Source organism: Pteropus medius, unplaced genomic scaffold (assembly GCF_902729225.1).
Source record: "Pteropus medius unplaced genomic scaffold, Ma_sr-lr_union100, whole genome shotgun sequence".
NCBI lineage: Eukaryota > Metazoa > Chordata > Mammalia > Chiroptera > Pteropodidae > Pteropus > Pteropus medius.
The window spans coordinates 11427273-11451872 of NW_024351543.1; the positions used below are offsets into that span (position 1 = coordinate 11427273).

A 24600-nucleotide genomic window follows, 5' to 3' on the forward strand; every position below is an offset into this window, starting at 1 on the left:
TTCAAGTGCGAATACCAGGTCTGCCTCATTATCACTCCTGCTCTGTCCTCACCCCTCTGGTGCTATGAAAGGTTTCTGACACCCTGTAATGAAATTTAAGTTTTTATTTGCTTGCTATTTTCTCACTTAGAATCCTACAAATCCCATTTTTTACGACTCACCATTAAAAGTGATACGGAATATGGAGGAAGGCAGGGAGACCCCCTAAACAGTCAGGAGTGGACCCATGGCAGAATGAGACTGTGCTGCTGCTATGTGCTTTAGGATGCAGCACTGGCTGGCAACATTCCAAAAGCAGCTGGGACATGCAGAATATACTGAACTACTCACGAAAATACAGAATTGAAATAAATGCTACTTTATAGTTCTTAATGCAAGCTGGTTCTTGACTCAACAAGAGTCATCCACCAAGGTCCCTGGAAGCAATCAATACAAATGTTACTGGCTATGCACCGGGCAAATGACACTGCTGGGATCACCCTTCCCTTGCTCATCAATCCCACTGGTTTATTTGGTGGCTAGAGTAAGTTTTTGCCATATTCCTGAGGCTAGGAGGAAGGAGGCGTCAGGTCTTCTTTCTCTTGCATCCTTGACGGTACCATGTTGCATGCAACAGATGCTAGAATCCTCTACCAGCATTAAGCCCTCGACACCTGGTTCACAGCAGCCAACATTAACTGAGCACTGAGCACCAACCAAACACTAGGCTTCTCTTGTCATTTCTCATCCTCACAAAACTCTGCAAGTTTATCCCAATTTACAGATGAGAAATCTGAGACAGTTTTGGAAAGGGACTTGTCCATGGCCACGTCAACTGTAAATGGTTGAGCCTGGATTTGAAACCACATCTGTCTGACTACAAAGCCTGGGCCCTTTCCGACTCCATCAAGCCGCTCTCCATTTTTTTGTGTCTGTGCCTCCTGGACCATTCTACTAGTAGCTCTGCTCTTTTCACGTGCTCACTGATTTACCTAAGTTTGGTGGTGTTGAGAAGGTATAACTTGGTCTGATGCTGTGCCAAGGCCCACTGAGGATTCACACAGCCCACAAATGAGTGGTTATGCAGCATCTCCCGGAGAGCTGGAAAACAGAAAAACAGGTAAGTAATGGCATCCCACCAATACCTCTTTGCAGCCCAAAGCACCGAGTGCCAGAACTAGAGACAACAAATAAGCAAAGATGCCTGAACTAAACCTCTTGCTGAAAACAAAAACGAATGAGGAATAAAACATAACTAATCTTTTAAAATGCAACTAAGAACTATCGAAAGATTCAGGAATACTCAAAAATCACAATCTAAGACAAAGCAGGAACAGGAAGCCAGAGAAGTAATGAGAGCTCTGAAGCCAGCTTTATCCAAAGATACCAGAGGAACCTCAGGAATCATGAACCTTAGTTTTTTGCAGGCTCTGAGGTGTGGAGAAAGAAAACCAGAAGCCTAGGAATGGTTTTACATGGGGAATCTAACAGGAGCCCACTCCTCCAAGACTTGAAGCTGAGACCCCAAGGGTTGCACCCTCACTGTGAAGGAAAAGAGCCACTAACATGTCCCATGCCTCCTCTTCAAAGGGCAGTGAGCAAAACTGTCCACCCGCCTCAAACCCTGGTATTGGGAGTAAAGAAAAAATTGCATCCCTGAGAATTTGTGATCATAAGCTGGTCTTCGCAAACTTTTGCAGCCAGGAATTAACATGGAAAACCTTGAGTGCAGATTTTAGTTTAAACTGATTCTGGGGCTAACTGTTCCTCCAGGTCCCTGATAGAATCAAAGGCAAATTCCTTCTGGAGAAATTCATCTTTGATCCAGGCTTCAAACTATTCCCTACAGATAAAAGTACCAGGAACTAGCAGTCAAAAATTGTAAAACACACAAAGAAACAAGGCACCAAGAATCTGAATGCAGAAGAAATCATGACATCATATCTACAAAGGTTTCAGAGACTGGAAATATCGGCAAAGAAGATAAGGTAAGTATGTTTGGTATGCTTAAGAGGTATTAAAACAATAAGCGGCAGGGGACTATCAAAATGATGGATGAGAGTTCCAAAAGAACCAAATAAACTTTCTAAAACTGAAAAATATAATAGTTGAAGTTAAAAATCAAAATAGACTTAACATATCAGACAAAGTTGGCAAGGTAATTAACTAGAAGGTCGATCTAAAGAAATTATCCAGAATATAGGGCAGAGAGACAAAGAGATGGAAATTAGAAGTGATGAAAGACACTAAGCCTCAGCTTCTACGAAGCCCAACAAAATCCATACCTGAAACCCAGTGATATTGTAGGACACTAAAGCAGAGAGATCTCAAAAGCACTCAGAGACAAGAGAGATTACCCATAAAGTAATAAAACATAAGGCTGATAGCTAGCTGAATTTTTAACAGCAACAGTAGAAGCCAAGAAAATGACAGTTACGCCTTCAAAAAAAAAAAAAAAGCCGATCTGGAAATTTAAGCCCAACCGAAAAACTTTTCGAAATATGAATTAGACAAAGCAAAACTCAGTTTGCCACCCAAGGATGGATGGGCTTAGGGCAGACCATGAAAGGTCAGAGGGAAAGAATTATGAGCAAATATTATTTGCTAAATCCAAAGAAACTGACAATAGTAATATATTATGAAACAACCAGATATTTACATGAAAACTGTGAATCTAACACCATACACCAAAGATGAATTCCATGTGGAATAGAAATTTAAGCATATGTATTTTAGGAGACAATGCAAGGGCATTTATTTAATTATCCTAGAGTTAGGAAGAATTTCCTGAGTAAGATAAAAAGGCAAACCTGTAAACAACAATGCCTACATTAAATCTAAGAATTTCTGTTCAAAAAACAAGTGTTCATTAAAAAAAAAAATACCAGATGAGTCCTAAACTGGGGGAAGATATTCCCATGTAACTGATTACTATCTAGGATATATATAGAACTCCTAAAATCAGTTAGAAAAGACCAAAAACCCTACCGAAAAAAATGGGCAAAAAACCTGAACAGGTTCGTAACAGAAGAGGAAATATTCTTACTCAACTTTATCAGTAACTAGGGAAACGCAAATAAAAACCACCACCAGATACCATTTCACGAACAACAAACTAAAAAGTCTGACAATATCAAACTCTGGAGAAAAAGTGAAGCAAATGCAACTTCTTCGCATCGTTGGTGGGACTGTACATGTATCCGACCTTCATGGAAAACAATTCGTCATTTTATGACCCAGCAGTAACTCTCCTAAGCATACTCCCTGCAGCAGAGCTCCCCAACCAGTGCGCCAAGCTCTTGATCCTTTTACATGTGGGAAAAGGGATGCGGTGAGAGGCAGGGAGGAGGCCAGATGACTGCTCCAATGGCCTCCAATGGCAGAATGAACAAACATGCAGTATAGCCACAAAGTGGAATCTATCACACAGAAAAAGCAAACCAGAGAATAAGATGAATAAATTTTAGCAATACACACACACACACGCATACCTAAGATTCATATATACATATGAATTCATAAAATATATCAGAAACATACAGTATAATTGCATTTATATAAAATTTAAAACTTAGAAAACTTAGTAAGTTTTTAAGGGCTACAAATATGAGTGGTAAAACTGTAATAGAAAGAAACAAAATCATCATCACAAAATTTTGGTCTAGTTACCCGCAAGGGAGAAGAGACTGGGATGGGATAGGGAAGAAGGATGTAAGAGCTTCAGAGATGATGGCGCTGTTCTGTTTCTTTATGCACGTGTTCATCTGTTTCCTTCTATAGACCCTACGTATATTTTACAAATATGATTTTGCATTTACTAATCTATCTGTGTGTGTATGTGTTTTTTTTCTGAATGAATGAAAGAAGTAAAAATGCTACCACCATAATGGGGGCTGGGGAATGAGGGGCTGGAGACAATAGGGCAAGGGTCTTAGGGACAGCAATAAGCCAGTACGTGACATTTTTACTATACCTTTTTTTAAAGCCTGGGCACCACAACTGAATTCTTATATTGTTACATAAGTTCTGCAACACTCCCTGCTCCCCCCATAAAAAGGAGCTTATTTCTTCATTTTTAGAATAAGTGTTCCTCTCTGTTCCCACTGGAAACTTAAAGTCTCTGCAGGATGTTCTGCGTAGGCGGAAAATGATTATTTTAAAAGCTGGAGAACATCAAATAATCTTGAATAATGAGGCACTGGAGGAAAGAGAAAGCAGTATGATCCACTGAAAAAGGGTCAGAGCTGTTTCCATGCAGTCCTGTCATGGAGCGCTCTGCCGCCTCCACAGCTACTGAAGTGCGGCCGGGCCAGCAGGGGAGGGAGGAGGCGTCTGCTCACCGGCCCAGGCTTCCAGAGTTGCTCTTTCAGCCAGGCAGCGAGTTAACCAAGAAGACAGGCGGGGCTTTGTGAGGACCTGGACCACTTCGTGGCCTCTTATCAGGACTTCGAAGACTCACGGTTCATTCCTCCCCCACGTATCCACACAGCACTGGAACTCTGTGGGCATTCCCTGCCATTCTGCCAGCAGCAAAATGGGACAAAATCCTGTACTTCGAAGCCAGACCACACATCCGAGATTACAAAGGAGGCCTTGGGTCTCAGCAGGGTTTTCCAAGAAGCAGCAAGTAAAGCCAAACCCCAGGCAAGGGTGACCAGTCCTCTAGTTCCTGGCAGCCATCTGCAGACTAGAAGCTCCGCGCCCTGCTGGACTGCCTGACAGCGGCCTCCGGGCGCCGGTAGCTTTGGTTGTTGCCTGAGATGATCAAGAAGCCCTCCCAGGCAGACTCACCCTGGGCTCTCGCTGTTACAGTATCATTCTACCTTATGCTGCGGCCAGTTGTTTACCTGACAATCCCCACAACACTGTGGCATGTGAACGCGGGGTCATGGCTCATCTGTGTCATGTTCTGCCTCAGGGCTCGGCAGGGCACATTCTGTACCGAGAAGATACTAGACAAATGTCTGCTGAATGGATTTCATGAACAAAGAAAAAGTCATCTGCTGACAAACAATATCTGTTTGCACATTTAGACGCAGGACTGTTTACCAAAGACCAACAAAATAAATTAAAATTGTGGATAAAACGTTAAGCACACTTTGATATTCGAATGAGAGCAAATAACTTAGGATATTCCTTATCCTCATTAATTGACAGACCAAAATTATGAGAGCAGCAACAAGTTCAATCACCACTAATCCGAGAAGAGCCCGATTCCATGGAACACCTGAGTGGAGCCTGAGCCAAAAATTAATCTCACTTGTTGGTCTAAAGTGTGCCCACCAGGAATTTCAGCAGATGCAAGAGAGGTATCTGCCTGAGAGTTCAACTTTGACTTCTCTTCGAAATAAAGATTCTAGGGCTTCCCTTCCCAGGCTGCCCCCCTCAATCATTTACTCCTTACTGAGCAAATGCCACATGCCAGGCACTGTGCTGGGCACCAAGGATGAAGCAGGGAGCTCAACAGACAAGACCCCTGCATGGACATGCAATACACTGATGAAATAACCACACGGGTAAGTGCAACAAAGAAGGTGTCACAAGGAAAGTACCTCTTATCTCTTTCCTGGGCCAGGGGCACAAGTCTGTGGCAGAGCAGCCAGGCTCTTGGGCTATTAAGGTGCGTGGCCGACCTCACCTACTCTGAGTTTCAGAGAAATCCTTGCATAGCATTCAACTCAAAGAGAGCAAGGTTCCCCTGCCTACAGCTATGCTTAGAAACCAAGGGCCAGTGTGCAGGTCCCTTCCCCTGAACAGAAGCTTGAAGCTTAAAGAGCACGTGCACGGTATCTCGGGTGTTTATCACAACAGCCCAGGAAGGGCTGTAGTAGCAGCTTCATTTTTCAGAGCAGGAAAATGATGCCCCAAAAGGTGAACAGACTTCCAACTGGCTCGGGAACAGTGCAGCTGGCAGGAGCTTCCGCAGAGCTCTTCTGGCTCCAAAGGAAGTGCTCACTCCACACCCTCAGTGCAGACAGCTGCTCCCTCCACAAGACCCTACACCAGCCACAGTGTCCGGGATCAGAATCACACAGTGTGCTTGTCCTGCACAGCCAGGTGATCTAGTCTGGCATCTAAATATTGGGTTGGCCTCCCTGAGGGCAGGCCGTGTGGGAACAAGTCACCCTCAACAAGGCAGGTACCGGGGATGTTCCAGCTAATCTTTCCTCTCCACCACTTTCCATTCCATTTCCTCCCCTTTAAAACAGAACAAACAGCATTTGCTTTCTCTCTTATAAAACTATTCTAGAATTAAATGAGATAACATCTATGGATATACAACTTTAGAAGATTTAGATTCATCATCTTAGCCTCAGCAATGAACTCCAAACCTGATGACATAACACAGGTTATTTTTATATCGCACTGAAAATATATAGTTTGCACCTATTCAGAAACTAATTGAAATTATAACTTAAAATAGCCTGCTTTGCATAAGGGAGACAAAACTTTAAAGAAGACTGAGTAAGTTCCAAATCTGAGGTAGTCTGTCCATTAAAACTACTGTGAGGAAGACTGCTAAATAAATCAAGCCACAGCCTACCTTTCTTATTTTAAATGGTTTTAAAAGCTCCCAGCTTGAAAGCCAATAAGAGGGAAAGAGCAACCAGAGCGAATCTTCATGGAAACAAAAATCAGAAGTCAACCGGCAGCTACTTCCACAACTGGCAAGACCTTAATCACAGGAAGTTTTTACCCTTCCCAATGGTAGAGACACCCATATTTCCCCACACATGCAGACAAAGGCCCAGAGTGCTAAGAAAAGAGAGAATGAGCAAAGAAGGCAAATTAAGGCCTTCCTGAACTCATTTGAACAAGTGGTGACTGAGACAGAGAAAATGTAAGAGGTCACCAAGTCAGAGCAGCTATTCTAAAAGGTTAAGAATTAGTGGGAAAGGCACCCAACTGTTCCTCTGCTACCCACTTCCTTTAAAACAAACCCAGGCTGTCATATTTTAAGACACATTATAAAGCAGTGTTGAAATGTAACTATATTACTCAAGAAATGTGCCGTAGGTGAAAAGCGGGACAGCTATGGCTAACTTGTGTAAATTCAAGTGCAGAGCTGCCATCAGGAGCCTGGAGCCGTGATGTCTACACTTGGAGCACGACGGTTTGACTCATCAGGCAGGGTCAGGATTGTTGTTAGGGACAAGTTGCTGTTATACATTCTAATCCCTAGGTCACTTCATTGCTGGGAGGTGACTGGCCCCTTTTATATCCTAAAACCATTTAGTTAGTTTTGAAGTAACGGGGACCAAAATGGAGTTCTCCATTCAGGTGTTCAGAAAAGCTATTTGTGAGGAAGACGATAATGGATTTATTACTCTGTCTTCGAGATATAAAAGTATCTACCGATTCTTTACTCTGTAATAAGTGTTTTACTTACATTTTATCTCTAATTAGCACAATAATCTTTAAGGGTAAAATTAATCTCATTTTGCAGATGAGAAAAAACTGAGGCACAGAAAAGTTAGGTCATGAGTCTAAGGTGACACGAAAGTGGTAGTGCCCCCAAAGTCTGCGCACCTTCAGCAACAGCACAGGATTAGAATTTTGCTGATCATTATGCTGCTTTAAGTAACAAACTGACGGTTATTTAAATGGCAGCTTTACTCTCACTCCCATGGTTTAATGAGAATACTGACTGATTCTAATTAAAACCAGAGACTATTTTTTTCCCATCTCTCCCAGTTGAAAATTGTCATAAGCTGCTGCTGTTGTGGATTAGTAAAGGAATGGAGGTTTGCTTAGCACACTGCCATGGCCATCTTAACTTGAGTATTTTCTGCATTTCCAAAAACTGAATTTTACCAGTTCAGGCCCTTGGAGTCCCCAAGAGACCTTGGCACTTACGTACTCTCATGTCCCCTCTCATTAATTTCTTCCTGGAGAGTCAGAACACTGGTGAGGTTAATGATTCTTCTACGAGGGGTACAAGCTGCTGTCATTTCTTTTCGGGACTCGTCTTCCACCATTTCCACATCAGAGTCTTCCCGATGTCTCTTTCTGCAATAAAGATAAGGAACTGGCAAATATTACCGTTCTTTAAAAATATATTTTTTGAATTGAGCTAAATTTTGTGTGTTGCAATTTGGAGAAGAGGGCAGCTTCTGCGTGCTGGGTCTGCATAGCTGGGGAGGGATCCTGTGCTGGTGGCAGGCCAGCGAGGTCAGTCTCTTCCACGGCACACTGCTTATGTCACAGCCCACAGATCCCAGCGGCTGGGGGCTACACACAGTCTAGTCTAGCGTGCCTCCGTGGAGCGGCAGGGCTTCCAGCAAGTGAACTGACCTTGCCAAGGCTCATTCATTCGATCTTCCATCTTCCTATCCATCAGACACTGTTATAATACCAACTACACACAGCCATGAACAAGATAGTCAAGGTGCCTGCCCTCACGATGCTTACTTTCTAGTGGGGGAATCAAACAGCAAGAGAAAAAAGATCATTTTTAGTATTTGCTATGAAGAAAATAAAACAGGGTACCATAATAGTATGATGGGGATGTGAGAGAGAGTGCACTTGAGATTAAATGGACAAAGAAGGCCTCAACATTTGAGTTGAGACCTGACAAGCCAGCCTTCCTAACTCACGGGAACAGTGAAAGCACAGAGTTATGGTAAGAAGCTCAGTGAGCTCAGGTCAGCTACAAGACCAGTGTGGCCAGAACACCATGAGGGCAAAAGAAAAGGTGGGCCTTAGGGAGTACAGGGGGATTTTATCCCAAGTGCAATGGGAAGCTACTGGCTTTCAGCAGAGGAGTGATACAATCTGATTTCTGGTTTAAAAAGATTTCTTTGACTGCTGTGAGGCTGAAGAGTTTGTGGTGTTAGTTCCTCAAATGATAAACAGAAATGCAATACTTCCCGCAAGGCTGTTAAGAGCATGAAATGAGATAATGTATGTAAAATACCTGGCATGTAGTGAATGCTCAGTAAATGTTAGCATCCATTATTATTCTTTGAGGAAAAATCTTTAGAAGTCATCTTGCTAGACTGACTAGGAAATGAGCAAACTACAGTTAAGTAACTCATCAAAGTTCTGATGGCCAATCAGTGCCATGGTTTCAGTGGTCAGCCACCAATGGATGTGCAGTCTTGGGCAGATGACTTCACCCTGAGCTGCAGGTTCAGGACCTGAACACATTAAATGATGAATATCTGCCTCGCAGATTTCAGTGGGATGTCTTTCAAGAACCTGCAGATGGTATACTGGAAATGCTCAAAATTAAATGACAGTCATTATTTCTGCTATTCCTGCCCTCTTTCTCTACCCTCGCTCACCACTAGCTCATGTGCTTCAGGGAGTTTCATAATTTGAATGAGAAAGTGTGTTCTTCCTGAAAGGAATGAAAGCAGCTTCGAGTAGGATGAAAGAGAATTTTCTAGGTATTTTAGGTTTCCTCCTCTAGCCACTTCTGCTGTTGAGACTTTATCAAAATTCCTTACTTAAAATAAAAGGTAAATCTGATTTTTTTTTTCCTGATGTATTTTTAACTAATACTTGGAATTATGGACATTTAAGATATTTCAAAGGCCACTGTGATGGGTGACTCTCAAGATATGGTCAAAGGCAGACAGTGGACAAGGCCACAGCACTGACCCATCAAAGGCAGAGACCAAGTCAGGCACAGAGAAGATACAAACGGTTCACGAAAACATCCAATTTAGAGGCAGTTTTAGCAAAGAACAAAGGAGGCAAGTTCCATTTTTCCCAAAGGCCATACCTGGGGTTGCCCAGACTAGGAGGGGATGCTCCCTTCTCTGATGTTTCTGAAGCCCCCTTTGGTGCCACCCCCTCTGAGCTCTGACTCTTGGCAGCCACGTCAGCAGGAGCTGGGATTTCAAGCATTTCCTCATCCTGCTGCTTGGCACTAGAAGTATCTGTCCTGTCCTCTGGGACAACGACCTGGGGCTGACTGGACAGGGCCTTGCTCCCAGGCTGCAGAAAGGCATCGAGCTTCTGTTCTCGGGAATCTGTGCGGACCATCTGGTGGGCATACACCTTGTCACCACTTCCGGAAGTAGAAGAGAGGGTCACACCCGTTGTGGATTTAACTACCTCCCCAGAGGGGCCGGCAAGGCCTGGCAGTAAAGTCTGTGACAAAAAAGAAGGCAGTAGGAAAATTCAGAATATGAAGTCTAGAAGTCCAGGTCCCCAAATGGATCAATACTGGAGAAAAGCTAGAACCTGCTATGTTTATCATTACAGAATTACTTTTAAAAGCAGTTCTGACCTAAATTTAAAGTATAACATTAAAGATATACAAATATAAAGTTCAAAAATTCAGCAAAACCCTTATGATCTTAAAACTGCTTAGAAATGTAAACATTAGTGTAAAGTTCTCATATTTGGGTTTTTCTTTTTTCTTTTTTGCTGTCATAAGAGAATTTTATTTTCTTATTCTGGTAAAATACATATAACACAAAATTTTCCATTTAACCATTTTTACGTGTACAGTTCTGTGGCATTAAGTTATTCACATTATTATGCAACCATCACCAGCATCCGTCTTTAGAACTTTTCATCCTCCCAAACTGAAATCCTGTGCCCATTAAACAACACCACCATTCCGCCCTCTCCCAGTTCTTGGCAACCATCATACTAATACTTATTTTATTCTAATACTTATTTTTAAATATACGTGTTTCCTAGCTCTGCCCACCCAAGAGGCCTAAAAGCAATGACCACCCAGTAGCTACGAGGACTCCGTGATCCCAGATTAAAGTCTCTAAATATCATTCACTACTAAAATAAATCAGAGTTTCTCGGAAAAATGGCCAGTTTCAAGGCTTGGACTGGGAAGGTACAAAGTGAACCTACAATAGCTTGTCATGCTAGAAACAAAGAAACTATCAAAGACTAATGAAATTGGGTCAAAAGTACAAGAACACCAGCTTGAAGGGGCTTTCATTGGTCTAAAATGGGATAATCTGAGCACCAAAAAGAAAAATTAGTATAATTAATTAAATTATACTGCTTTGTTAACAGCTATGACAAAATACTAGGAGAAAAAGATAAGGAGGGAGAGAAAGAGGGAGAGAGAAGAAAAGACAGAAAGAGGAAAAAGTCATTAAATGTCCCAGGAGATTGCTAGAACACTGACTCATTCTTTTGTAAATTGATAATTAAAGGGATAGCAATTATCCTTACTTTATAGTCTGAACTATATTTCAAGTAACCAAATAGCTCTAACAAATGAGGGAAAGTTATTCTATACAGAAGAATTATAGTTAATTAACACACAAAAATGATAAAATCAGAAAAACATAATTTTGCAACCTAATAACTGATTCAGGTAATGGGCACCAGTGAATGGTGAAACCATTAAGCTAAATATCAATGGGGGAACTTTATAATGAAGGAGTCAGGCTGTCACAGCTCAATTACCAAAATGACACGTCAGTATGCGCCTCCTGCTGGGATGTGATAGAAAGTACATGGCATCATCTACAAAGAATTGCTGCAAAAATTTTTTTAACTGGAATATAATCATGCTTGTAGATCTAATTTCCGGTTTAGGGAAATTTGGAGGGCTGTAACAAGTTAAATGTCACTAAGAAGCAGCAAACGGCCAATCCAAAATGTATGTCACTTTACAGAATTATCTTTAGAATAATCCAACAGGAATAACAAAAAAGGGTAGGGTGACTTTTCTAGTTGCAAAGACACTTAAAAATGACTTAAAAGACATGATAACCAAATATAATGAGTGGAACTGGAAACAGATATGAACATAGCTACTATAAAAGGACCTTTTTTGCACAATGGGGACATCTGAATATGGATTGGATATTAAATGATATTATTTCTATTAATTTTATTAGGTATAAGAGAACAATAGATTACACACAAAAAATATTTTCAATAGATTATACAAGAAAAAATATTTTCAAATGTATAATAAAGTACTAAGTAAAAACTAAATGCCTGGAAAGTGCTTTAAAACACGCCATATGTCATAGCTCGTTTTCTGAGGAAGTTGGTCTAAGGTCCCAGACAGAGGCAGAGTAAGAGGCCAGGCCTTGTGACTCCAGGCCTAGGGATAACATGACAATACCTCATGGTTAGGTTCAAAGATGGAAATGTTGCTAAAACTATCAAAATAATTCTTAGAAGGAAAGTCCTAAAGAAACAGGCAAAAATCTGGGCTCTCATGACCAACAGGACATATTTTAAGGCGGCAAAGGCACCGGAGAAGCAGCGGGATGAAAGCACCGTCACCTGGGTGAAGTACATCCTGGAGGAGTTGGAGCCCAGGAGCTTGCTCTCAATGTGCTGCTGCACCCGGTCCAGGATGCTGTCCTCATGCAGGAAGTGAACTTCGTGCTTTGTGGGGTGCACATTGACGTCTACATTCTGGGGGCTGATTTCTAAACTGGTAGGAAAAAGAGAACAATTACCTGAGATGGGAGGGGATGGGGGCGAAATGTGGTGGCCAAAAGACTTGGAGGAGGCCCAAAATGACACAGTGGTCAAAACTTCAAGGTCAAGTCTGAGTGACCTGGGTTCAAAAGCTGACTCTGCTACTGAAGAGCTGTGTAGCTTTGGGTAAGTGACAGAATTTTGCTTTGCCTCAATTTCCTCATTTGTAAAGTGGGAATTAAATTCACGTAAAGCACTTTGCATGTAACTGGCAAAGTTTTCTATGTCAGCTGTTATTATCATTCTAGAATTGGTGGAATTTCTTATTATGTCACCTGAGTTAAGTGACTTAACTTTTCTGCATCGATTTTCTCATCTGTTATCCTGAACCTGTCCCTTATTTATTTTTCAATATTATAAAAGGATCAAAACAAGAATGAGAAAACTTTCTATCATTAAAACATAAAACAAAAGTCAGATTAAATGCTGCGCCAGCTATCAATTTACTGCTGCAGCTCCAAATCCATCTTTCATTGTTTGCTGTGTGACAGCGGAGCTTTGCAATGTGATGCTTTATCAGTAGATGTGCTCTCTACTGAGCGACCCTGAGGAGGAAGGGGTTTCTCTGCAAGGTTTGGGGTAGTTTCTGCCTGGTTGACGGGTAAGATATGTTATTCATCTTTGTTTCTCTAGCACAGTGCATGGCACACGGGAGGCTCTCAGTGAGATTCTGCTACATGAGTGAGCAAATGGAGAAACACTATGCCCTTCACCTATGAGAAAGGGACAGGACATCCTTGTGCTAGTGGAGTATGGGACTCACTCAGATCAGGCTATTAGCAAGTCCATCTCTTTCAAAGAAGACAGCTGGACAGAATTTCCATTCCTTGTGAGCCTTGGGTAAGGAGTCTGGTATTGCATTACCTGAGGTACAGGAACGGGTGTGTGTTTTTGGGTAAATAAGCTGCATACACCGTTTCAATGGCTTTTCTTAAGGAGGCTGACTCTACCAGACGATCTAAAAAACAAAAAGAAAGTAACCAGTTCAAGACTGTCCTGAGGGTGAGGTGACAAGTGAACATTCATACCACGCCATGAAATCACCTCAAGAAGAACACCTCTGGGGTGACATCCATATCAGACTCCCAGAAAGGGCCACAGCTTCCCAGTATCTTTCTATGGGCTTGGGGCTCTCTCCCCTCCCCCAAGTAGCAGAAACAAGATAGAGCAATAAACTCTGCCTCCCTACTTCCCCTCCCTCAATCAGCACAGGTAAACTCCCTCTGTCCTTGCTGGGCACAGTGGGCAGTATGACATCAGCTCTCAGACTTCATTCTTGCAAACACATACGTGTGCCACATGCTGAGAGACAATATACTGGTGAATAAACGAATTCCAACTCCAAGTGGTAAGCACTACTAGAGAGAAGAGACATGTGTGCTAAAGCAGGGTCCCCAACCTTTTTGGCACCAGGGACAGGTGCTCCTATGAGAATCTAATGCCTGATGATCTGAGGTGGAGCTGAGGCGGTGATGCTAGTGCTGGGGAGCGGCCGCAAATACAGATGAAGCTTTGCTCGCTCACCTGTCCCTCACCTCCTGCTGTGTGGCCTGGTTCCTAATAGGCCACAGACTGGTACCAGTTCACAGCCCAGGTTTTGGGGATCCCTGTGCTAAATGGTGAGATGAGGGAGCAACTAACTCTGCTCAGGGACTTCCAACCGTGGGGTACCCACACTGAGTAATGAAGAGTAAGGACAAGTTTTCCGGGCATTTCAGGCAGCACAAATATCTGAATATATGTGGGAAGAAATTTAGGAAATGAGGCAGGTTTGAGGGTGTGGAAAATAAAAGCTGGGAGAGAGAAGACTAAATTCAGGGGAAGATCTATCTTCAGAAAACACAGCTCTCCTTTCCCCCAGACAGATGACCTGCTGATCGTCTGTTATCATATGTCAGTGTAGCCAAGAATATGTCACATCTTTTTATTTCCAATGAGAGAAGCAGCTGTGATTTTATCAGTGAGGAAACTATTCTCTGAGTGCTCATTAAATCCGCAGCTTCCTCAATAAAGTCACCATATTCTGCTCTCTAAAGTGTCCTGATCACAGGCCTGGAGCAGGTGTGGGCACATGACAAAAGGAAAGCTGGAGGCCCTCTGCTGAGATTTCTGAATCTAAGACATGCCAAAGGAATGTTCTTTGTCCCTGCCACCCAAGTGAGCCTGCAGAGTGTGTAGATAACTGAATGGCATGCGTAAGAGTCTGACCTCTCTTTGCTCTCGGGAACCTGGCATCAGGACCAGATTAGCTGATGTTAACACAGAGCCCGTATGGTAACCCATCCCTCCAGAAGCATGAACATGAGCTACTCAGACGGCACTTAACACTGATCTCTGCTTGTCTGTTCTGTAGCCAACACATGTGTTACAAAGCAATTTTTCCTCATGGTTAGGAAAAAACCATGAAAAACATTTTCTGAGCCTTGATTAAAGCAAGTTTTATATCAGTCTTAAATCTTTCCTAACAAAGTATGAAAAGATCCTGCTAATATAAATCAGTTTAACAGAATGTGTCTGTAAAATACTGGCTCTCTCCTCATTATTTCTATATTGCTCTGAACTGCTTTAAATATGTATAATTTGGGACATTTATAGATGATTTATAGACATTTATAAATGGCAGGGGAGACTATACTATTTCCAATAGCAAAACAAAACAAAAAATATGAAATATACGAATTTCTTTAAACAATAAAGGACCTATATCATAAAAATGATAAGAACTGAAAAAGAGAAGAGATGTATCTTGTTTCTAAATGGAAAATGAAAACCGGGGTCAGACCATGTTTGGGACTGTTTGCTTTTGCCCTGTCACTGTCTCTGAAAACCATATAATATGAAATTAAGTAAAAAGAAGTAGAATACACAGTAGTATTTGCTTAACAGGCAGCAATCATGTCAACGAACAGTATGTCAGCAGAGAGATAAGGACTGGAAAGGAATCTGAGAAAAATCCAAATGTTAAAGGGCTTAGCATTCAATTATTTTAATAATATTGCCTACACCCAAATATCCCTCTCTCTGTGTCTCGCTATGCAATTTCAAAAAGAGGACCTTGCTCTAAGGAGAACAAAGATCTGCCTAGGGCCTGCTTGGAAAGGCTCTGATGCCAGCAGGCAATGAAGAGGTGCTGGCTCGCAGCGGCCTGTCTTCCCCTCTCCCAAGCTCCCCCTTAGAGGCAACAGCCAATCAGTAATGAGCATGTCTCAGAGGGCCGGGCAGACGTAGGCCAGAAATTATAAATGCTTCCTAATCAAACCACATTTCAGCATGAGCTGCTCCTGTGTGTAATCAAATCTGTGGATCGCGAGGTTTCCATGGGCCCATAAAATTCCGTGGACAGATTTCCTTACTTGGCTCTTTTTTACTTACGGTTGATGAAGAGTAAGAAGATGCACTTCTTCACCGAGTAGTTTGCATTGGATATGTAGCCCTTCATTTTGAAGGCTAATGTTTTATCCTCACATCCAACTTCTATCAATTCTCTGGTTGGAAAAAGAAATGTTGAGGCTTTTGAAAATACTGGAAAATTCAAATGTTATAATCAGAGTTGGAAAAATCAGAGCTCCTTCCCATAAACAGTCATATGAAGACCCCAGAGGTGCTTTGTTGAGGTCGTCTGGCCCACCTATCAGTTCATCTCTCTGTCCAGTCACCCATCCACCTGTCCGTCCACCCATCTATCCACTCACCCACCCAGACAGTATTTTCTAGCACCTGTGCTAATGGCCAAGCAGCACTCTAATTGCTGGGACATAATGACAACTCCAAGCTCCGATATCTTATTTTGCTGAAAATTTATGTATCTTAGTAACAACATCGCAGAGATCAGAGTCCCAACAAACTTATCTCTGCTGAATCCCTTACTACAGTGAATCATACCATAGTGGGGCTCCAGCGTGGTGCTGCCTAGAGTGTGTTTAAGGGGAGATCAGGTTAATAAGGGAAAGGAGGTCCTCGCAAGGCCACACTCATTTCTGCCTGAGGCCCTTCCCCAGCAATGGTCCTTCTGCCTGGTAAGCTCCTATTGTCAGTTAGTTACCCCTCAGTTACTCCTCCTTAGCCCTCAGATCTCAGGAATTACTTTTGCAAAGAGCCTATGACTATCCTCCTCCCTGACCCTAAGAGATTCTCCTGTTGTGCCTTATTATTTTTTTCTTTGTGACATCTAGCACAATCACTAATGGATGGCAGAATTATTTCATGTGTCTTTCCAACTAGAATGAGTCCTCTGAGGACAAGAATCATTTCTGCTTTATTACCTACTATATATCTCTACCTTATAGCACAGCACCCAGCGAATAACAGGCACTCAATAAGTTTTTGCTGAATGTATGATGGAAGCTTTTCATGCAGTACTCTTGAGTATCTGAGCAGAGAATAGAGCTTGTAGTGTTTCCCACACACAGTGAACCAGCAAACCCTTTCTTCCCCAAAATGTCTCAAGAGGCTGGTGTTCTGAAAACACGCTTTGGGAACTGCTGCCCTGTGGGATTTCTAATCTCGTAAAGTCCCTAGGAATTTCATAACAACTAATTCCGAGTTTTAAAATTTAGCTAAGAAGCTCTTAAAAGTTTCACTGTACAAAGAGCTCTTTGCTCTTGGAGCACAATTTAAAACAATTTAGTAACAATTAGAAAGAAAAGGGTAATTAAAAGCAAGTTGGCTATTCCCTAGTTAAAAACTTGCTTTTGCTCAAAGAATGAACAATCTGTCCTTCAAAGTAGAAAACTGGGTTCTGGGACTACTGCTAAGATTACTGGAAAAACAGAAGTGAGGGGCTGTCCCATTTATCTGTGTATCCCAGCTCCCGGTGCATGCCTAGCATATGGATGGGTATTTTCACCCTCAAACTATGACACAGGCACTTTGGGCTTTGTAAAGTCCTGAGATTTAGCTAGGAATCAGTAACAGACATGGTTGTTCTGGTGGTAGTGGAAATGATGGCAAAGAGGAGTACCATGAAAAATCTCTAAAATAAGCAAAGTCCCCTCCTAGGCTTTCTTTGACTACAAAGATTTGGTGACACTCACAAATCTGCCTGCCACCAGACAGGGAAGTCTTTAAAGGCAGGAAATATTATAATCGTCTTTACCTCCTCAACTTCTGGCATAAAGCCTAGAACATGAGAGGCGAGTAATAAATGTTGGATGATAATAAAAGAAATCCTAAAGTGATGATAAAAGAAATAAAGGAAAAGAGGGAGCACTGGAGAATAAAAGAATTCTATATGCTACAAATATTTTGAAGACAGAGACCAATGAGGACACACTGATTTAAAGCTGGACCATCTAAGAGATAACATGCACCCAAGAAGTGCTGGTTATATGACATTAATAATTCTATTAACAAATCTGAAGCATGAAAACAAGCCTGCATATTTGATTAAAGCAAACACTTAAAACAGATGCTATTTAATCTAAAATAACGAGAGGGAGTGCGGAAGATTTTTTAAAATATAAGTTATCAACATACCGGCTAACAGCATTTCCAAAGATGGAGCGAATATTGTCCACAGTTGTGGCACCGGGCAGTGTTCTAACATCGGCTACTGTCTCACCTTGCTGATAAACAGAACAGAAGATACGACTTGCTGTTTCACAGTTACGACTGAAACATCACAGCCTTATCTTCACAGGATATAAAAAAATCCTGTTTCTTTTATAATACATAACCATCTCCTATGAATCAATAACTTACCTTTTTAACGGAGAAACTAATGCCTGAGTTATGTATTGAATATCTGGCAAAGAAAAAAAAACCAAAATGAAACAGTAAGCAAAGAGTGGCCAAATGCACAATTTTAGTTAAATTGGTGGAGTTAAGTGATACAAAGATATACATAAACAAAAATATCTTCATATATCATATTTTACCCATAGGAAAATAAGCCGGCAGAGACTTCATAGAGATATCAATGTTAAATGTGGCTGAATCAAACTAAAAACAGGGTTCCATTTTTCATTTATAGCTTGCTGACTAGACTTAAGAACATCTCAACACAATTTCCTCCTTGCCTACAGTTTTATTTTCATAAACTCAAAAGGTCTGGGTTGCCTCAAGGACATCTTCAAAACCTAGACCCTAGCTTTAACAACCCCTGTACTCTTTTGTTCTCTCCCTGAGCCCCTCAATAAAGTCTCTCCTCACCGATTTTTTCTTTGACCCAAGGCCCTATCGCCCAGTCTCTCCTCAGATAAATATTATTACTCCTCCCTCCATGGGCCCCATGAACTGTGCCTAGCAAAATGCATTTATCCAGTAACGATAATTCACTTTACCACATCTAGAACCAAAATAGCCCTCCAGAGCTCCTTTATTTCTGGGAAGTAATATTATGATACTGATTTATACAATTCCAGGGAAAAGTGAAGTAATGATGTATAAGTCTGTTCCACTTTATTAGTAGTAAATGTTTTATTCATTTTTGATTTTTCAGAAATACTGAAAAATAGTTAACATATCTGTGTTGTTACAATTCAAGGACACTCAGGCTTAGAGAACCCATGCTGGAGCCACTGTCCCAGCAGATTAAGTCCCTATCATGGGCATGGTGTTACTTTCAGCTGCCCTGAACCCATTCCCCTTCTGTTAACGGCCTCTAGTCTCCCAGTCCATTCCGTCTGATATATCTTTAGTTAGATTGTCAATCAAGAAATCTTCTCTCCATAGATGTGGGTGCAAACTACGCCAACCAGACGCACTCTCCGAGAAAACAGACTCTTGAGCAAAATTAGGAAAAGGATGAAAACAATTGGAGCAGGGTCACGTCATTAAATCCCTGAAGCCACCCTGGTTCTCGTCCTTCCCAAGGAGCAGCTGTCCAGGCTCCTTTCCACTTGGTGAGTCACTCCTAGCCTTCCAATAAATTTATTTTGGGCTTGAGATAGCTAGAGTCCGTTTGTTTTGCTCATCACCAAAGAACCCTCACTGATTCAGAGACCAATTACTGTCTCCTGGAGACATGGGAGAAAACTCAGAATTAGTGGTTAAACATTGACCAGATACCATTCGTAGGCTAGTACTGCTGTACTCTGTGTATGCAGCTCAGCAACCGCCGTCAGTTCACAAGCACTGGGACACATTCCTTTGGTGAGAGAGCTCAGAGACCCACGCCCAGAGTTTGGACTGTACCTGCCAACGACTTCCAAAATTTTCCCATACTCTTCACTTGGATTTTTTAAAGCTTTCCTCCTCGTGGATATGTTGTAAAAAAGGTCCTCCACCTGAACAGAAGATTGATTTTTCTTGTAAATTCATAGAAGTATATGGATGTAGAGACCCAAGCTACCCACCTAAAGCTGGGTCTTAAGGCAGAGAATCCAGCTATATTTATGAACAATGTGGTTCTAAGCACTGACTGGGAGATGGGGGAGAGATAGGGCAGACTTAACAAAGGAAAGTAAGGGTATTTTTCCAGCATCCCACATTCATTCACTGACTTCTCAAATAGGTGCTGGAGGCCATCTCTATGTCGGGCTCTTTGCTTTGTCCTGGGAATATGAAGACAAGTAAAGCAGTATTGCCCAGGATAGCACAGGATTTACTGGGGCAAACATAAACTTACAAACAATTATAACATCACATGGCATTCAAACCTATTTTTCAAACTAAAAATAATTACAAAATTTCTGAGATGATCTGGACTTCTTGGAAATCACATTGCAGTTACCTGGTACAGGATCCCTCTTAACATGCATTTCGAAGCACATGTTCATTTCTGCCTCCTGCCTGCCTCGTGAAGCCCAGGGCTTAGAGTTTCAGGGAGATGTGCTCTAGCCAGGGCTGGAGGTGGAGACAGGATGTATAACAGGACAGTGGGGTGCTTTACAGGACCATAGAAGAGACCAAATGTGGCACCACAGAAATAAGTGTAATGGACTTTCTCCTGAATAAGATGCAGTTATATTACTCAAATGCCCTCTGAGTGGGCAGGTATTCATTACTCCATTTGATAGATGAGAAAAGTGAGGTTAAGGGACATTAAACAACTTGCCTCTGGACATACAACCATTGAGTGGCAAGGCTGGGATTCTAACTCACATCTTCTGGAGCCAAGCCAACGACCCTGCCACTGATTTCTGCCATCCAGGGAAAAGGATCTCCCAGCCTCTTAAAAAAGATGACAGGGTGAACAGGCTGCCATGCCACAGAAGCCAATAGTCATTTCTCTTGCTTAGGGAGTCATACCTCGGGGCTTCTACTAACTAGTAGAGATTCACTTTATTATTACTTTGAAAGTTGAGATAATTTTATTTTTTTTATTTCAATATTTATACAAAGCTCTTTTTCAACAATTTACCCTGCCACATGCCCCTCTTACCGTGATCTGAGTCCCCTGATTGCCTGCACATGGTTTAGGAGGAGCTTTCAGCTTTCCATCTGAGTAATTTGCTCTAATCAGGAAATATAAGAAATTATTAATATCTAAAACAAAACAGAAACTTATCCAAAGAGGTAAAAAAAAATTATATCAATGATAGATTAAAATATATGCATGTGATAAACTGTCTTAATTACCACTTTCCTCTTTAGTTTTCCACTACTTCTATAATCATTCTAATTGGATAAAAAAAATCCATGTTTTTCTAGCAAATGTTGCTTTTTCGCTCCTGAGTTCCGAGCTATAAATAACAGTTTTGCCAGTGCCTAAGATGGCAGTAAGATTTTTTTCAGGAATTCTGTAATCATTTACTGAGGGGCTACCACACATCAGGCCTGCAGAGGCCTGGTAATAAAGAAAGGCCTTGGAAAGCTCTTGATCCAGCAAAAGGATGGACTTTTGCCGAAAGTGTAGAACAATGGGCTGAATGATCTAGAGAAGGAAACATTTGGCCTGGGGTGAGAGTGGGGGTGGGTAAAAGTCTCACGGAAGAGGTAACAATTCATCAGGTAACAATTCATCGGGGATAGAGGGAGGAATTATTTCAGGTGGAGAGAGCAGAGAAGACCATCCAGGAAGAGAAAAACATAAAGCTTTAGAATATGTGGCAGCTGGGGATGTGTAGAGAGAAGAGGTTGAAAGGTGGACTGAGACCATGCTGGGAGGGTGCTGGTTGCTATGGTGATGACTCTGGATTTCATTTGGCCATGGAAAGGAGCCACTAGAGGTCCCAAGCAGGAGCATAACATGATCCCAGAAGTGAAGAAATGGAAATTGTGTCCCAAGCTATATAGGAAGACATTAACCCATAAATGTCTCCTTATTTTGTGAGAAGGGCTTCTAATCATATCAGCCGCTCAGATCCCAGGGCAATTACAATTCACACAGAGTCAAACTCTTCTAGCATCAGTGCTGTATACTCTGAAATGCTCCATCTTCCACTACACACCTTTGTCTTAAGACTGAGAAACAGGCAGAACTGCCCTTATTGAAGCTATTTTCTATATTAACTTACAATCTATATGATAAAAAAATTCTCCTTTGGGGGCATGAATTAGGTACTCCTGCTTGTCTGAATGGCCAGTGCTTATAAAAACAAAGATGTGATTTTGATTTTTTAGAAAAATTTTGATTTCTTTAATCTGCTTTTGCTCTGCTCTGTGGCCATTTATCAGCCTCTGAAAATTGCGCCAGCATAATAGTCAGCGGCCATCCATGGGAAGGCAATCCGGCACAAGCATGCACATGTGGCGGGGAGCTGATGGCTCATGAGCCAGCGAAGGAACTGTGAGGCTCCAGTATCCCAGCCACAGGCCTGTAATTAGCTCAAAGTGATACCCCACTGAGGAGGCAAAGGGCAGAATAACATCTGCAGCTACCACTTACTTAGAGTAACTCTGGGTAATAGACACCTTGCTATGCACTTGTAATATGTCATGTCTTATCTTTTAAAAATTCATGAAGTAAGAGAATTACCTAATAATCATCCCTGTGGATTACCAACTAATACAAAGAGAGGAAAAAAAAAAAACAACTTAGCCAAGATCTTGGCCAAAAAAGATTAACACTGATGTTTAGATAGAATTACTTTGAGATGCAGGCAAAAAGCACATCTCTAGATGAAAATACATGAATAAAAGAAGACAGCACTTTACCTGTATGCACACTTTCCATCAGCTGTTTTGGTTGTAATAGTGACATGAGCCACATGGCTTATGCTGGCCAAAGCCTAAAGAAGAAAAGAAAATGGAATGAAAGAGAAACTCACTGCTGGGTTACCCCATGTCATGTCGTTAAGGGAAAGCTTATCTGAACTGCCTCTTCTATTTTGTATTAAGAGATGCAACAATGAGCATTTTGCTTACTTACACTGATGACATGTTAAAAAAATAAAAAAAGGCTATCGAATTCAATCTGTAGCATAATCATTAAAACAAGGAGGAAAGAAAAAAAGTGTGTGTGTGTGTGTGTGTACGTATATATATATATACTTTGTGTGTGTGTGTGTATATATATAGGCCAAAAGGAAACACACTAAAGCATTAATGTGTTAACAGCAACTGAGTTCAGATATAGTTATAGGTATGTTTAATATTCTCAATGATTTGTCTTGCAACAGTTTTAAAACTTGCCTTCAGAAATGGATAACAGTCACTTCAAATAGACAATATTGTATACTTTTAGTTAAAACTGTTTTCTGTAAGCAATTACATGTTAAGAAATATAAATTTAAAATTATGCAATCGACATAAAAAATTTTTTTAAAAAGTCGTGACCATTTTTTCCCTTATAATCAAGATTGGTTTCCTAGGCCTTTGGAATCTGCATCATCTTTCATGAGGACATCATAAATGCAACCAGGCACTGGGATGAGGTCTGCATGACAGCATCACAGGATAAAGTGAATGTAGCCCACGGCAGGTTTAGTTTATTAACAAGGAAGATGGCTCAGGCCAAGAAATCACCAGATCATTGCTGGATTTCCCTGGTTTATGTTAACTGAGTTAATTTTCATTATTCAAAATGTAAATGATTTTGAGATCTGTGTAAAGAAGGACATTAAATATACACAGTACTATAATACATCAGAAAGAGAGAGTGCCACTGGCACGTGGTCCTGCTGTTTCGGAGGCCTTTGTACTGGCACTGGAGGCAGTAGAGAGGAGCAGAGACTCTGGAGTCAAACTCGTAGGTTCCATTCCCCACTCTGCCACTTTCAGCTGGGTGCCCTGGCCATGCTTCTTAATATCCCAGTGCTAGTTTCCTCATATGTAAAACAGGATAATAATAGAACCTACTCTGCAGAACTGTCAAGAGTAAAAGAGTTAATACATACAAAGTGCTGAGAACCATGATGGCACAGAGAAATCCCTCAATAAATCTTCCCCTTTAATTACAGTAAGAAAAATAACCCCAAAGATACCCCTACAACTAGGCTAAGGCTCCAGGAGGTCATGGGCTTAGAACTAATGCAGGAAAATACAAAGCCAGAATAAGGCTGCTTTGCTAGGGCTTGATCTGAGGCATATTTAAAATTAGGGAAGCCTCAGGGCAGACAGTCTAGTATAGCCCCTACCTGCAACACTTTGGGGCTCACTGTGAGCCAGAGGATGCTTGAGACCACTCTGGTTTTATCTAAATTACAGTGACTGGGTCATGGCTGCCATTTAATTTTAAAAAATTAAATAAAAGTAATACATGCACATGATGAAGAATTGAGAAACTACAGAAAGGCCTAAAAGGAAAAGTAATTGGCTCTACTCCCCTCCCTACCTTCACTCTCATTCCACCCAAACAGCTACTCCAAACAGTTTCTCTGGTACCCCAGAGCCTCCAAAAGGGAATACAGCACTGCCAACACTTGTATTTTAGCACAGTGAGACCGAGTAACATCCATGTCTTCTGACCTCCAGTACTGTAAGATAACAAATTTGTGTTTTTAGCCCCTAAGGTTTATGGTCATTTCTTTCAGCAACAATAGGAATCTAATACAAAGTGTTTGAAAAGTATACATATTTTTACTTATGAGTATTATTTCTATAAATTTATCCTAAGGAAATAGTTGAAGAAAACACATTGTATGAAAACACATGAAGATTCACCAAAGCATTAAACAGGAAATAATGGCAAAGAGCATAAACATTCAAAAAGAAACCATTTGAATAGACTATAGTTACATGTAATAGCATCATATGTAGCTATTAAAATTTATGTATTAACCAGGTACTGTGATGGGGTCTATGTAACAGCATCTCAGGTCTATATATACAGAAAATGAAAAGACAGCCACAGAATATTATCACAAAAAT

The 24600-nt window shown here is 41.3% G+C and overlaps 1 protein-coding gene across 2 annotated transcripts in view; it reads right to left on the reverse strand.

The window, feature by feature from the left end:
• The window catches only part of MLH1 (mutL homolog 1), a 35883-nt gene that overhangs the window by 6102 nt on the left and 5181 nt on the right, over positions 1-24600 (reverse strand). For both annotated transcript variants that reach the window (XM_039843331.1, XM_039843333.1), the window contains exons 4-14: positions 22447-22520; positions 20732-20804; positions 19543-19634; positions 18109-18151; positions 17884-17972; positions 15781-15893; positions 13273-13366; positions 12208-12361; positions 9710-10080; positions 7841-7989; positions 972-1080 (exon numbers count right to left, since the gene is read on the reverse strand). In XM_039843331.1, the coding sequence (XP_039699265.1) occupies positions 972-1080; positions 7841-7989; positions 9710-10080; positions 12208-12361; positions 13273-13366; positions 15781-15893; positions 17884-17972; positions 18109-18151; positions 19543-19634; positions 20732-20804; positions 22447-22520 (1361 nt within the window). The remainder of the gene's footprint in view (positions 1-971; positions 1081-7840; positions 7990-9709; positions 10081-12207; positions 12362-13272; positions 13367-15780; positions 15894-17883; positions 17973-18108; positions 18152-19542; positions 19635-20731; positions 20805-22446; positions 22521-24600) is intronic.